Consider the following 13,782-nt stretch of genomic DNA (forward strand, 5'->3'; position numbering starts at 1 on the left):
CCAACGAGATCCGTTCTCCGTCATATTCACCCGTCAGAATTCCCCTCTCCTGAATGTCCCCTTTGTGTTGCGTATGCATCGCTCACCTATTGCATGTGGGAATTCCCTCAAGATCCTTTCCCCTAATCACTGTCAGCAGCGAGCAGTTGGAGGAGGCTCTGGGCAGCTCCGACCTGGCCACCCAGGTCGGAGCTGCTTGACCGAGCTGCTTTAGTTGCCATCAGCCTGGTGGTCCTCCTGTCTCCTTAACCCATCTGTTCCTTATAAAGTTTCTCTATCTATCTATCTATCTATCTATCTATCTATCTATCTATCTATCTATCTATCTATCTATCTATCTATCTATCTATCTATCTATCTATCTATCTATCTATCTATCTGTCTGTCTGTCTGTCTGTCTGTCTGTCTGTCTGTCTATCTATCTATCTATCTATCTATCTATCTATCTATCTATCTATCTATCTATCTATCTATCTATCTATCTATCTATCTTCCATCCATCCATCCATCCATCCATCCATCCATCCATCCATCCATCCATCCATCCATCCATCCATCCATCTATCTATCTATCTATCTATCTATCTATCTATCTATCTATCTATCTATCTGTCTGTCTGTCTGTCTGTCTGTCTGTCTGTCTGTCTGTCTGTCTGTCTGTCTGTCTGTCTGTCTGTCTGTCTGTCCGTCCGTCCGTCCGTCCGTCCGTCCGTCCGTCCGTCTGTCTGTCTGTCTGTCTGTCTGTCTGTCTGTCTGTCTGTCTGTCTGTCTGTCCGTCCGTCCGTCCGTCCGTCCATCCATCCATCCATTCATCCATCCATCTCTCTCTCTCTCTCTCTCTCTCTCTCTCTCTCTCTCTCTCTCTCTCTCTCTCTACCCCGCTACGAGGTTGGTTATGCCAGTCCAGGATGACGTATTCTACGAACGTAAATGCGTCCTCATGGCCTGGCAGTATTAGCTGCAGAAATTTAATGTTCCTGCGGCAGCGAAGAAGATTAATATCAGAACGCGGACGCTCCCCCGGCAGTGGCTATGTCCCGGAGTCTCACGATTATTGCCAAGACCTGCACCTGCTTATGGGCAGTTCCCCGACGCCTGCGTGGTGCGTGCTTCTGAATCCGAAATAAGAAGAAACCGGATCGCGTGTGCTCGGCTGGGACAACAGCACACGCTCGCTGTGCTCGCAAAAACTTCGGCCAAGCTAGGCGACAAACCCATCTTGCCAAAAGCTCTATCATTACGCCTCATTACACTGTGCATAAAAAAACCTGACCCCATTCCCCCTGTCGTTTGATATATGGTGCCGCCAATGTACATAAGCGCGCGCAAAAGCACGTGGACCACGGGGAAATTAATTGACCTCTCAAGTCGTCCCGACTTAGAGAACCGCCTTCACGCTTCGACACCTACCGCAAAGCGACTTTTGGTAAACACTCGCTGGCATTCACAAACCCTCGTTTCAATTACCTTTCAAAGTAACTGTAGCGAGTTAGGCCTGAACGCGACTAATAGAACGTCGTAGTTTCCCCTAAACAAAGGAACCTACTGTTACTGAGTCCGTTCTGCATTCAGTCGTGTATTCAAGTTCTACCTCCTAACGCCGCTAGAGAAACCTTCCCGCACTCCGTGAAGGGACTACATTCCCGAAACGAAATTCCTGTTCCGGTAGAAATTCAAAGCACCTGCCAGAAAATGGCGCAGCAACGTTGGAGCATTTTTGAGGAAGAGGGTCTGTGCGGGGGAGGGGAGAAACCACAGGATACAGTCGAGCCCGCTTTTGATAAATACAACTGGAAAAGGAAAGTAGTTCGTTATATCCGCTTTTCCCTATTTCTGAACATAAAATGTGTTTATACAAATGGCAACAAGAAACGAAGATTTGTTCGTTATAGCCGGATTTTGGTGAAACCGGGTTTGCTATATGTGGCCTATACTGTACAGTAAACCTCCGTCATAACAAAGTCTGCGGCCTACGAAGCTGACTTCGTTATAAGTTGTGCTTCGTTAAAAGTGGGAATGATTTGCTCTCATTCGGGACAGGAAGCTGACTTCGTTATAAGCAGTGTTTTGTTTAAAGTTGAAATGATTTGCTCTCTCTGTGCTGGACAAGAAGATGACTTCGTTATAAGGAATGTTTCGTTAAAAGTGGGAATGATTTGCTTTCCGTGCGGGAGAGGAAGCTGATTTTATTATAAGCGGTACGGCGTTAACAGCGGGAATGATTTCCTTTCTCATTCGGGACAGGAAGCTGACTTCGTTAAAACGTTGCTTCGCTAAAACGGAATGATTTACTCTCTTCTTTCGGGGCAGGAAGCTGACCTAATTATAAGCGGTGCTTCGTTAAAAGTTGGCATGATTTCCTCTCTCTATGTGCGGAACAGGAAGCTGATTTCGTTATAAGCGGTGCTTCGTTAAAAGTGGGAGTGATTTGCTTTCTCATTCGGGACAGGAAGCAGACTTCGTAATAAGCGTTGCTTCGCTAAAACTGGGAATCATTTGCTCTCTGTTCGGGACAGGAAGCTGACTTTGTTATAAGCGATGCTTTGTTAAAAGTGACAATGATTTGCTTTCTCTGTGCGGGACAGGAAGCTGACTTCGTTACAAACAGTGCTTCGTTAACGGCGGGAATGATTTGCTCTTTCATTTAGGACAGGAGGCTGACTTCCTTATATGCGGTGCTTTCTTAAAAGTGGGAATGATTTGCTTTCTCTGTGCGGGACAGGGAGCTGACTTCGTTATAAGCAGTGCTTCGTTGAAAGTGGGAAGGATTTCCTGTCTCTCTGTGGGGCGCAGGAAGCTGATTTCGTTATAGGCGGTGCTTCGTTAAAGGGAATGATTTGCTTTCTCTGTGCGAGCCAGGAAGCTGACTTCATTAAAAACGGTGCTTCGTTAAAAGTGGGAATCATTTGCTTTGTCTGTGCAGGACAGGGAGCTGACTTCATTATAAGCGGTGCTTGGTTAAAAGTGGGAATGATTTCCTCTCTTTCCGTGCGGGACAGGAAGCTGACTTCATTATAAGCGGTGCTTCGTTAAAAGTGGGAATGATTTGCTCTTTCATTTAAGACAGGAAGCTAACTTCGTTATGAGTGGTGATTTGCTAAAAGCGGGAATGATTTGCTTTCTCTGCGTGGGACAGGAAGCTGACTTCGTTGTAAGCGGTGCTGCGTTAAAAACGGGAATGATTTACTCTTTCTGTGCGGGACAGGAAGCTGACTTCGTAATAAGTGGGGCTTCTTCAAAAGTGGGAATGATTTGCTCCCATTCGAGACAGGAAGCTTAAGCGTTGCTTCGGTAAAAGCGGGAATAATTTTCTGTATGCGTTTCAACAGCGATAATGAAGCACTTTGAATAAACCGAGACTTACAATAAAGCGATTTTGTTACGACGAATATTTAGCGTATTTCGAAGGGACGTTCTCCGTTTTGTGTAGCGGACACTGATCGCTTTCTGCGCAGAGGTTTTGTGCGGGAGACGCCCGGAAAGCTTTTGCTCATATTCTCAGGCCCAATAGGTAAATGTGGTGGTGAGCTCTGAGTGCAGACCCGCGACCAAACACATAAATGAAACAGCTGTAATCAAGCTGCGAACGAATTAATTATCACACGGCAACAAGAAAAAGGTACGATCAGAACCCCAGGTTTTATATGATTCTCTTGAACCTTCCATCGTTTTAAAACATTTCTCATTTCTATAATTACTGTTGTTGTCATACGTGAACATTTTTTGTAGAGTACTAAACCAAGACATTTGTGTTTACAATGAACAACAGCAATTTCGTCTGATTTGATGCACAAATGAAGATCCAAGACAGTCCTCGGCGTCAACTGCAAGTCGCACAGACCGGTTTTCCACCACGAAAGTTGTGCTCATTTTCATCCGCCCACTGCAAAGGCGGGTTATGTGAAGTTCACGAGGAATGTGAAGTTCACGAGGAATAGCTTATCTGAATGACATCCACAATGTGAGTACGTCAGAGATTTTGCTAACAGCCATGCAACAAAGTTTAGTGTGATTGCGAACAGGGTAGCAATTGTAACAGCTTCCTAAGGTACTTTTACGAGAGATTAGTATACATTATTTTTCTAGATTTCGTCGCTACATTTCGATCACTTCGTATTCAACCCGCCGCGGTGGCTCAGTGTCTAAGGCATTGCTCTGCTGAGCACGACGTCGCGGGTTCGATTTCCGGCTGGGGCGGCCGCTTTTCTGATGGAGGCGAAACGCAAAATCGCCCGTGTGTTTGAGATTTCGGCGCACGTTAAGATCCCCAAGTGGTCAAAATTAATCCGGAGACCTCCACTACGGCGCGCCTCATCGCCTGCGTTGCGTCGGCGTGTTAAACCCTACAATCAATCAAATCACATCGTATTCACTTCTTGGTGTTACCGATTGGGCTGCAAGCCTAATCGGCAACCGCGAGAAACAAGGAGGCAAGAAGAGTGAAAACTAATGTTTGAGCGCGAAAAATGCCACAGCGGGAAAACGAGCTGGGAAAACGCAGTGCCCAATCGCCTTTTCTTGTTGTTTTCTCTTTTGTATTCCAATAACGCCAAGAATACAAGCCCCCTCTGGGATTTTTTTTTTCAACTCTTTTTTTCGAATTCAAATTTCAATTTTATTAGTTCAAAAATGAAGTAGTTACAAAATCAACAATATACAGCCCAGGGTGTCAAAGTCAGAGACTTTAGTGGGACCCTTTTGGGTACACTTTTTCTCAATGGACAATAAAGCGTATCCAATTACGTATGCTTGAAAACTTCATTGATTCGTAAGCTCGGTGGCTGTACTCACGCCGGGGCGTAATTGCAAACGAAAAGCGCCTTGTTCGGATTCGTGCCTGCAGGGGTCAATGTGAAAGCAAGGTAGCCGCAGCCTACCTTCTCCGTTGCCGCCCAGATCATCTGAAAAAAAAAGGGCCGCGTATGCTCTCACTTGGCTGCAAACACGTCGTTTAAGGTTTGCTGAAAACAATCCAATTGTCCTGCTCTACCTCTAACCTCCACACGCAACCTCCACACGCCGTAATGGCTTCGATGGCTAGCAGCCGCGCCAGGCTGAGCGTACCGGGAGCTGCGTCTCTTCGGCAGGAGAAGAGCGAAATTCGGAAGTTTGAATATCAGCACGATTCGTTATCAGCAACTGTGTAAACGAAGTGTCGGCCAACCGCGATCTCTAGATGGCATTCGGCGCTTTTTGCAGCACGCAGTGCGCCGACTCGGGTGGCGTCATGCTCCCGTCAGGCTTCGCGCTCCTTCCTTATTTTTTTTTAGATGCAAAGCATCTCTTAGTCGACCCTCCGTCGTCCGGCGTCCGCACCTCTCCTCCCCGTCCCCCTCTCCACGCCAGCTGTGATAACGCCGCTCTCCTCCTTGCCGCTCGGCTCGTCACGTGCCTCCGAAGACAAGGCTGCACAGAGGAGAGCTCGCGACGCCGAACGTAAACGGCAGCGTCGAGCAGCGCATTCCTCCCTTCGAGAACGAGAAGCCGCTTTGAAACGACAGCGGCGAGTAGCTGATCCAGATGGCGTTCGGCAACGTGACAATGCTTCGAAACACCAGCGTCGAACAGCGGATTCCTTGATTCGAGAACGAGAAGCCGCAAAACGTTCGCCACTACTCGATAAATAAAGAAGACATTTAATACGCTACTACACGTGTCTTTACTCTAACAACCAATTAACACGCTACTACTCCACGGCTTTGCATCCCCTCAGGGCTCCCACGTGGGAAGATAGTGTAATTTTTTCTTCCACACGGACATTGTGCCTCTAAAGAAATGCCTGGAAAGTGAGTGACCTAGGTCGCGGCGTCCGAAATCTGCGGGCGGTGCTCGCCGATCCGGGATATCTTCGTCGCGAATAAACCGAAACAGTGAACGCACCAGTACGCCGCCTTTTTATTACTTTAAGGACTGTTTTGATTTTATTTTCCACTTCGTGTGCACCATTTTTTTACCCTGACCGTGTGGGAAGTCTTCGTTGCAAAATTAGGACGCTTTGAGAAAAGTGCTGCATATCTGGACGCTGTTTCAATGGGTAGCGTAGGAAAGCCGTAAGCGCATGGAAATATGGTCGGTATAACTGATAGATAGTCATATTTGGGATCGTTATAAGTGGGTCCAACTGTGATCCCCACTTGGGAGTTTGTGCAGGCTTTTTTTCTAAATACTTTGAGGTAGAGCTGCAACCCGACAAAATAACTTCAAATATCGCTTAAAGGTGCCACGAAGATAAAAATACAATATTTTTCATTAGAAAAGCTCCTTTTGTCCCACAAAAACGTACCAATTTTATCGGAAACTTAAAAAAAATATATCAGAGCTAATAGGCCTCCTGCGATGGAGTTTTGGCGACATGCAGCGCACCTAGCGGCCGACGCCTCTGGGTAGTACAAAAGCAGACGACCCTCGCCGCCCTCCATGTGTTTTCAATTACAAACCAGAGTGAAAGTTGGTTGTGGCGCTTTGTGGCGTGTTTAAATGACTGCATACTGTATGAAATAGCCCTTTAAGTAGTTGCAGAGGCTAAACAAAAAAATATCCACTAAAAGAAGCCGGCTTTCTTTTGAGCGAGCGGTCGCGGTGGTCGCGGCGTGGGACGTACAGTGTCGTCAGGTCGGGTGGTTTAACTGTTTGACGACAGTTAGTTTTTTTCTTCTTGCGTGCGGTCGACAAAGGAAAGTTCACGAGTAGCATAAACACGGAACGCTGCTCATCCTATATCCTGAGGTAACTGCAAAAGGTTGCTTCAGCGGGAGCATGCAAGCGAACGCAAGAATTGCGCAGCCGACTCAGCTGACACTGCTGGCCTGTCACCGCCTTTGAAACGAGTGGAAATTTTGTTTCGTATTTTCGTAAACTAAATGACTCTTGCGTAACGTGTTACGCCGCACGATTTACGAACGGCAGGGTACATGTATACTAGCGAGTAGGTGGGGTAATAGCGACAAATAAACAAATTAAGCGCTATTAAAGGACGCAAAACATGCACCAAATCACACGCCCGCTGCCTGCAGAGATGTGTACTTCTATAACATCACATAACACAGCATAACATAACACAGCCGCATACACGGCGCGGGGCCCCGAATATTTACATGCGATCATCACTGACTGTGTTGGTTCTCTAGTGCAGGGGTCGTCGAATCTGAACGCCGACACGCCAGTTTTGACTTCAAATGGAGCTAGACAGCGAGACAAGAACAGAGAATTGGCGTCCTCCAGTTGAATTGTCCCCCCCCCCCCATCTTCACACTTCGCCAGATTTTTGTCAAATATTATTAGAAAATCGCTGAATTTTTTCTCTTTGCATTCAAAGCCCCCCTCCTCCTCCCACCCGATTTGCCGTCCAGCCCTCCGCCGTGTCGGCTGCATAGAACTCGGCCGTTGCTGACCCTCATTCTTGGCTATTAAGTGCGAACTGGGAATGTATGCTGCAATAGCGTAATTAAGTAAAGTGAGAGCAAACAAGGAAAGCGAGCGGCCTCTTAGTTCCCCCGACCACTTTGTTTTACGGCCACTAATTTCGGAATCGCAAAACAGATTTCACGCTTCTGACAGTCGCGGCATTTTGTCACTGAGACACGCAACAAAACGGCAAGCTAACGCTGTACCATGTATTCGTAACGGCGATGCAAACGAGCACTGTTTAATGAAAGTGCACGCATAGTGTGCAGGTACGCAAAAGAGCGGCGCACCGCAGCAGGCGAGCCTGCGGTCCGCCGGACTCGCTGGCTTTTTAAAGCGCGATCATCGCCGAATGTGTCACTCTTCTTTTTTGATCGGCTGTTTTTGAGAAGTCTTTGTCACCTAGAGTATTAGTTTAAACTAGAAATTTCACTTAAAATTTCACTTCGTACGACCATCGATCGGTGAACCTGCGAGTAGCAGACGCCGTCACGGCCCCGGCACTTTCGTCGGCGCTGTAAACGTGTTTAGCGCTGCAATGCTTCTTCCCCTAATGCCAAGTTGATCGCTGAAATAGATTGGACGCGTCGGGGATGAGCTGGTGACCACGTCGCAAAATAATCGGGAGCGTCGAGCTCATTTTGCTTCTGTCAACACGGGATCCTATGGGACCCGCGCAGCTTTGTACTACCCGGAAGTACTGCCCGGAAGCCGCTTGCGCAGCGCCCCCTGGGAAGCGCAGGAGGCCTATAAAGAAAACATGTGGAACAGTGGCGACTCCCTAGCCAGTTTCCGACAACTTTTCTATGACGTCACAGAGTCTTGTTTGCGGGATTAGCGGCCGCCGAACTAACGCATCGCAAAGACACGTGACTGGACGATTGTAGTGGGGCATCTAGTTCCGTTTGACCGCACCACTTGAATGCTGATGTGCAATTAACACACTCAAAATTGTTTTCGTTGCTGGCCCGTATGACGTTACTTCCGCCCTGTTCCCCGCCACTGAAGCGCGAAATTTGAAAGTCTTTCCATGCTTTTCGCGTTTTTTTTTTTTCGTTAAAAAAATGCCTTTCGAGGCTACAATAGAGCTGAGTGAGGTACTGAAGCCAGTTTCTTTCAAATTAAACAAAGTTTTATGTTTACGTTTGTCGGAACTAGCAAATCGCGCATGTTTAACTGCTTCGCCTCAAGTTCGGGAAAAGAGCTGGTTAGCGTCGCCACGCTTTTCAACAATATGTAACTTATTTTATTGCAGTTCAAGTTAACACTGGATTGAATATGACTCGGATCACAACACTGAATGAGGGTCTTTCTGTCCTTGCAATACAGACGAGGGGCTATTTATTACCGACGCTGCATATCAATGCAGCGTCGGTAATGCAGCTTGCAAAACAGAGAGTTCATTTCCACGCTGCCCCCCTCGGCGTTTTCGAGGGTAGTGGCCAGAAGGCGACATATCATTCAGATGCATGGTGTCATTATACCTCGCAGTGATTGGAAGAGCTGGGTGAGACGCAAAGCTTCTGAGGAAGGTATTATATTCCTCATCGGAGGAGGAAAAGCGTCTTTCCTTTCTCAGCTTACTCGGGCTCTGCCACGTACCCTATACACTCCACAACGGCAAAGCGTCCCAAAGAGCGTCAAATGCCATGTTGCGCGACGGACCGACTGGCGACAAACGCACCAACACCAAGTCACGTTCACCGTAAGACTCTTAGCAACGTCTCAAAGCGCGCCTTTCGTTACACGTACCTGTGCATACTTGTCGGTATCCTTGTCTGCCACGTACGAGGCGATTTTCGCTTTATCGCTGGTAAGGCCGATCTTGAAGGCGACCCATTTTTTCACGAGCGCTTCGCCGTCAAAGGGAACAGCTGCGGCGGCGGCCGTGAAGTCCACGCTCTGGCCCACGTCTGTATACGATCCTGTGGAAGGGGAAGAGAGCGGAGGCTTGAGTGAAAGCGTATGGTCATTGAAGCCTCATCGTCAAACCTCGTGCTTCGTTGCTTCCAGGTGGACTTTCATTAAAGGGTACCTCGAATGTCCTTGCAAATTTGAAGCAAACTCTGGCGCTGAGTATGACCGAGCGAACGGGGTGGCAAGCCTTGGTCCCCGCGCGGTCATCGGTGCCTCGAAATTAACACCGAAAAATCCCGGCGATCCCGACGTTAACTGGCTGCCCGACACCAATTCAGTTTTTGAAATAGTCCTTCTTCGGCTGCCTAAAAGGAAAAAAATTTGTTCTCCATGTCTGCTTGTCACTTGAATCGCCAGAAATGTTACTGCCACAACGCACTTATGAACTTGTAGGGGGTTGCGGAAGAAGAGAGAATGAGTCCCGCGGGGAGAGAGAAGTGGAAAATGTGGAAAATGTGGAAAATTGGTGAGAGAGGGGAATAGCAGCAGATGAGGGAGAGGGGGAGAGAGACGGAAACGAGTGGGAAGGGGAATTAAGAAGTCGGATGTGGAGGAGAATGGGGGACTATGAGGGAGGGGAGGATCGAGAGGAAGGATAAAGGGCTGTGGTGAAGGGCTCTGTTGGATGGATAGCGGGGAAAGGGGAGCAGAATATGGCGAAAGGAATGGGATGGAGAAGGGAAGAGGAGTGGGACACAAGGGGAAAGAAAGAAGAAGCAAGGAGAGGACATAAAGAAGATTAGAGGTGGAGAAGAGAGCATCGGAGAGGACGAGTATTGGACGGGGTGGAGAAGTGTGGGACGGGGGGATCCGAGGAAATCTGTAGGAGAAAAGGGCGTTCAGGAAGAGGGTGAGTGAGGATGCGAATGGGCGGAATGGGGAAGAGTGCCAGTGATGGGGAAGCGGTGGAGGAGAATGCATGACGTGGCGGGAACGCCAGAAACGTCGTCGTCTTTCGACGGCATTTACAGCGACACAAGCAGATGTGCGGCGAATGTTTTGTTGCTGTAATAATAGCGCATTGAAATTACGGGGTTCGCGTTCGATCAGTACACAAGGGCGTTGAAAATTAGCAACACTAAGCGCACGATAGGTGGTGAACCTTCCCGTGCCCCTCATAGCCGTGTCACACCATATTAACCACTCCCTCTCTCTCCAGGACATGTCACTCCTGTTCCTCCTCTGGCCATACGTAGTATACAGCCTGAGTCACTTCAAAGCTCTCCAGCAAGCACCTTGCTCTTAAAATATTGCTCACACCAATATCATCTCTGAACTTGTGTATGGTTGCCTCTGGGGAGCGTAGTCTGCTCCTAACGAAAACTCGTTGCGAATTCCTTTTGATCAACAAGGAAACAACAACGCCTACCTAACATGGGCGCGCTCATACCACCGAGCTGAATTAGGCTAGCTTTCATTCAATTTTTTGATGCCCTCACATAAAATCTCCCGAGAATCGACGTGTTTTGAGAGAGAGAGAGAGAGAGAGAGAGAGAGAGAGAGAGAGAGAGAGAGAGAGAGAGAGAGAGAGAAAACTTTATTTAGAACCAAGGGCGGTTCAGACAACCCAATTACAGGTCGTCTTCAGTGAATGGGGAACTCAGCTCTAGTGCGTTTTTGATGTATTGCACTAGAGCTAGCTGCTCCTCGAAGGTAGAGGCAAGAGTCAGCCAGGTTGGGTCAATGGGATATGGCAGCTGCGTTGGTGTGTGTAAGTGAGGAATGCTGGGAATGGTGTGAGGACATTCCCATAGGATATGTTGCTGATTAGGATATCCACCACAGTGTTGGCAGACTGGTGGTTCTTGTGCTCTTCCTTTAGAGAAAAGATATCGTCTAGCTGGGGTGCATGTCGTGTTAGTCTGTGCTTGTCTCAGTAATACTGATTGCTGCCTGTCTAGGTTAGGGTGAGGTGGAGGTAATTCCCTTCTGTTTAGTTTAAGATCTCTTAGTGTATTGTTCATGATGCCACGACCATTGGACCTCTCCAGGGAGATGTTCGGTGCCCGGATTCTTAACTCACGGGCGAGCGTGTCTGCCCGAACGTTGCCAAACATCTCCGCGTGGCCAGGTGTCCAAATAATATCGTAGTGATGATGACAGTGACTATTAAATAAATCTGCTGTATCTTTATTCATGTCATTCAGTATAATTTGCCTGCATGCTTCTTGGGAATCTGTGAAAATGATCACCGGGAGTTCTGTATCATGCGGACTATGCGGTGTGAAGGTATCCTGGTATCTAATGGCTCTGGCGATGGCGTGGAGTTCAAGCCTGCTGTGTTGATGTTGGCGCCACTTTTGAGAATGCAGGCTACTGCCGGATGAAGGTCTCTGTTCAGCACTACGATGCTGTGCTTGCCTCTGCTGGAACTAATATCTACATAGTATATTGCTTGGCTTGTTGGAGATCTTTTCACAAGTTTCTGTAAAAAATTAACTCTTTGCCGTCTTCTGTCCTCATTCCTTTCGGGATCCATATTTCTCGGTAAAGGGGCGACTTTGAGTAGGTCTCGAGTTTTGCTGTCGAGAAATGGTCCCTTGATTTCCTGTGCCTCGCTTCGAGGCGTGGGATCAAAATTGATGCTGCTGAGGATGTTCCTGCCTTGCTCTGTTGACCGAAGTCTTTGAATTTGGTTTGCTAAATGAACTGAAACGATCTCATCAATCGTATTGTGAGTACCTGTCCTGAGTCGGGCCTCGTTGCTAGTAGACCCTAAGGCAACCTTGGTAGCCTTTCTGATGAGGGCCTCTAGCTTAAGTTTTTCTGTTTGTGATGGGTTTAAGTACGGGAGGTGATATTTAAACCTGGAAATTATCAGGGCATCCCTCAGTCTCAGGGCTTCCTTCTCCTTCAATCCAATAGTATGGTTGGTGATTCTTTTCATCATGTGAATGATCTGATTGCCTTGCTTCAAAAGTTGTTGAGTTGTGGTACAAGACTTGCCGTCTTTTTGGATGCGAAGCTCCAAGACCTTGATTTCCGCTCTTTGTGGGATGGAAATTTCCCCTAAGGTCAGATTAACTTTTCCTTGGGGGTTTCGTTTGGTATGCCTTGTTAAGAGAAGTACCTCTGATTTTGCAGGGGAGCAATGGAGGACTTTTCTTTTAGCCTCATCTTCGATTGTATTTAGTGCTACTTGCAGCGTGCTTTCAATGTGCCCCAAAGAACCCTTAGTTATTCATACTGTAATATCATCCGTGTATAAGGTGTACTTTATGTCAGGAATTTCATTCAGTTTTCTAGCGACCCCACACATGGCTAGGTTAAAAAGCATGGGTGACAGTACCGATCCCTGTGGGGTACCTCTGCTTGGGTGCTTTTTATTTTCAAGTATGGAGTACGGCACCAGACGTAGTAGTTTGGAAAGGTTTTGCCTTAGTAAACTTCCCGTCTCACAATTCTTTTGACCGGTTGGTTGAATCGAACAACAGACGGACGGACAGACACAGACAGACCGACAGACAGACAGACAGACAGACAGACAGACAGACAGACAGACAGACAGACAGACAGACAGACAGACAGACAGACAGACAGACAGACAGACAGACCAAAATTTTCTGACTTAATGAACACAAAAAAGACTGAAGTCTTTAAAAACGTGGCCTGCTGCAACTCTGACGTTTGCCCGCCAGACATGACCACGCCGTGTTTACCTGTGTTGCGATCGGCTGGGGGCTGCGGGGTATCACTGGTGCCGCATTGGGCGGCGTACGATTGGGCCGCCTTCTGCAGGTCATCGTCCCAAGCCTGGAACAAATCATGCCCACGTAATGTATACAATTCCCGACAGCGGTTTCATCGAAGTCGTCGCAAGGGAACCCCGCCACCTGTGTCATTACCCATGCACACAGACACGCCACATGGCAGAAAACTATGCCACCTGTGCTTGGTATACCCCTGCCACGCTCGCTCGCTTCTCATGATGAAAATCGTGAGCCATAACAGGCCGTGAAAATGAAACACCAGCAGAGCTTTTTGGCGCACGACACAGGGATAGCGCAGAATCTAGGTGAAACCTGTAAGAAAATTTTCGTTTCTCCTCGGCATTTTCCTAAAGAAGACGCACGCAGGCAGAGCAGTTTTCTGCAGAGCATTCGCGATAAAGTTGGCTTCGCCGCAACGCGCTTTTGCACCCACATAACAAAAATTCACAGAGTCCTAGCCTATATCCATTCCGAACTCGGACCACTTCATCCTGCAAGTCAGTGGTCGTCCACCTTGAGAGTGCCGGGAACCTCTTTCGGGCTTTCAAATGCGATGGGGGTACCACACGATGAACTAGGTTGATCCGTGTCACGTGAAACAATTGGCATTTGCTTCTAAAGTGGCCCACATCCTTATTCAATGCCCGTCTTCGTGTCTGACTTTTATGCTGATGCGCGCCTTACTGTAACACAATTTCCTCCAGCAGTTGAAAAGCAGTGTTGTACGGAACGGCGTTCCTGGAACTAGTTC

The 13,782-nt window shown here is 47.8% G+C and overlaps 2 protein-coding genes across 2 annotated transcripts in view; both read right to left on the bottom strand.

Moving 5' to 3' along the window:
* The window catches only part of Atp6ap2 (ATPase H(+)-transporting accessory protein 2), a 571,904-nt gene that overhangs the window by 396,136 nt on the left and 161,986 nt on the right, over positions 1-13,782 (bottom strand). The gene's annotated exons all lie outside the window — the stretch shown is intronic.
* LOC144167448 (venom allergen 5-like) overlaps positions 1-13,782 on the bottom strand; it is a 75,694-nt gene that overhangs the window by 7,833 nt on the left and 54,079 nt on the right. The window contains exons 3-5 of the mRNA XM_077696707.1: positions 12,981-13,074; positions 9,157-9,329; positions 4,792-4,901 (exon numbers count right to left, since the gene is read on the bottom strand). Coding sequence (XP_077552833.1) covers positions 4,792-4,901; positions 9,157-9,329; positions 12,981-13,074 — 377 coding nt within the window. The remainder of the gene's footprint in view (positions 1-4,791; positions 4,902-9,156; positions 9,330-12,980; positions 13,075-13,782) is intronic.

This window comes from Haemaphysalis longicornis, unplaced genomic scaffold, assembly GCF_048455015.1.
Source record: "Haemaphysalis longicornis isolate Haplotype H1 unplaced genomic scaffold, Haemaphysalis longicornis Haplotype H1 scaffold_2, whole genome shotgun sequence".
Classification (NCBI taxonomy): Eukaryota; Metazoa; Arthropoda; class Arachnida; order Ixodida; family Ixodidae; genus Haemaphysalis; species Haemaphysalis longicornis.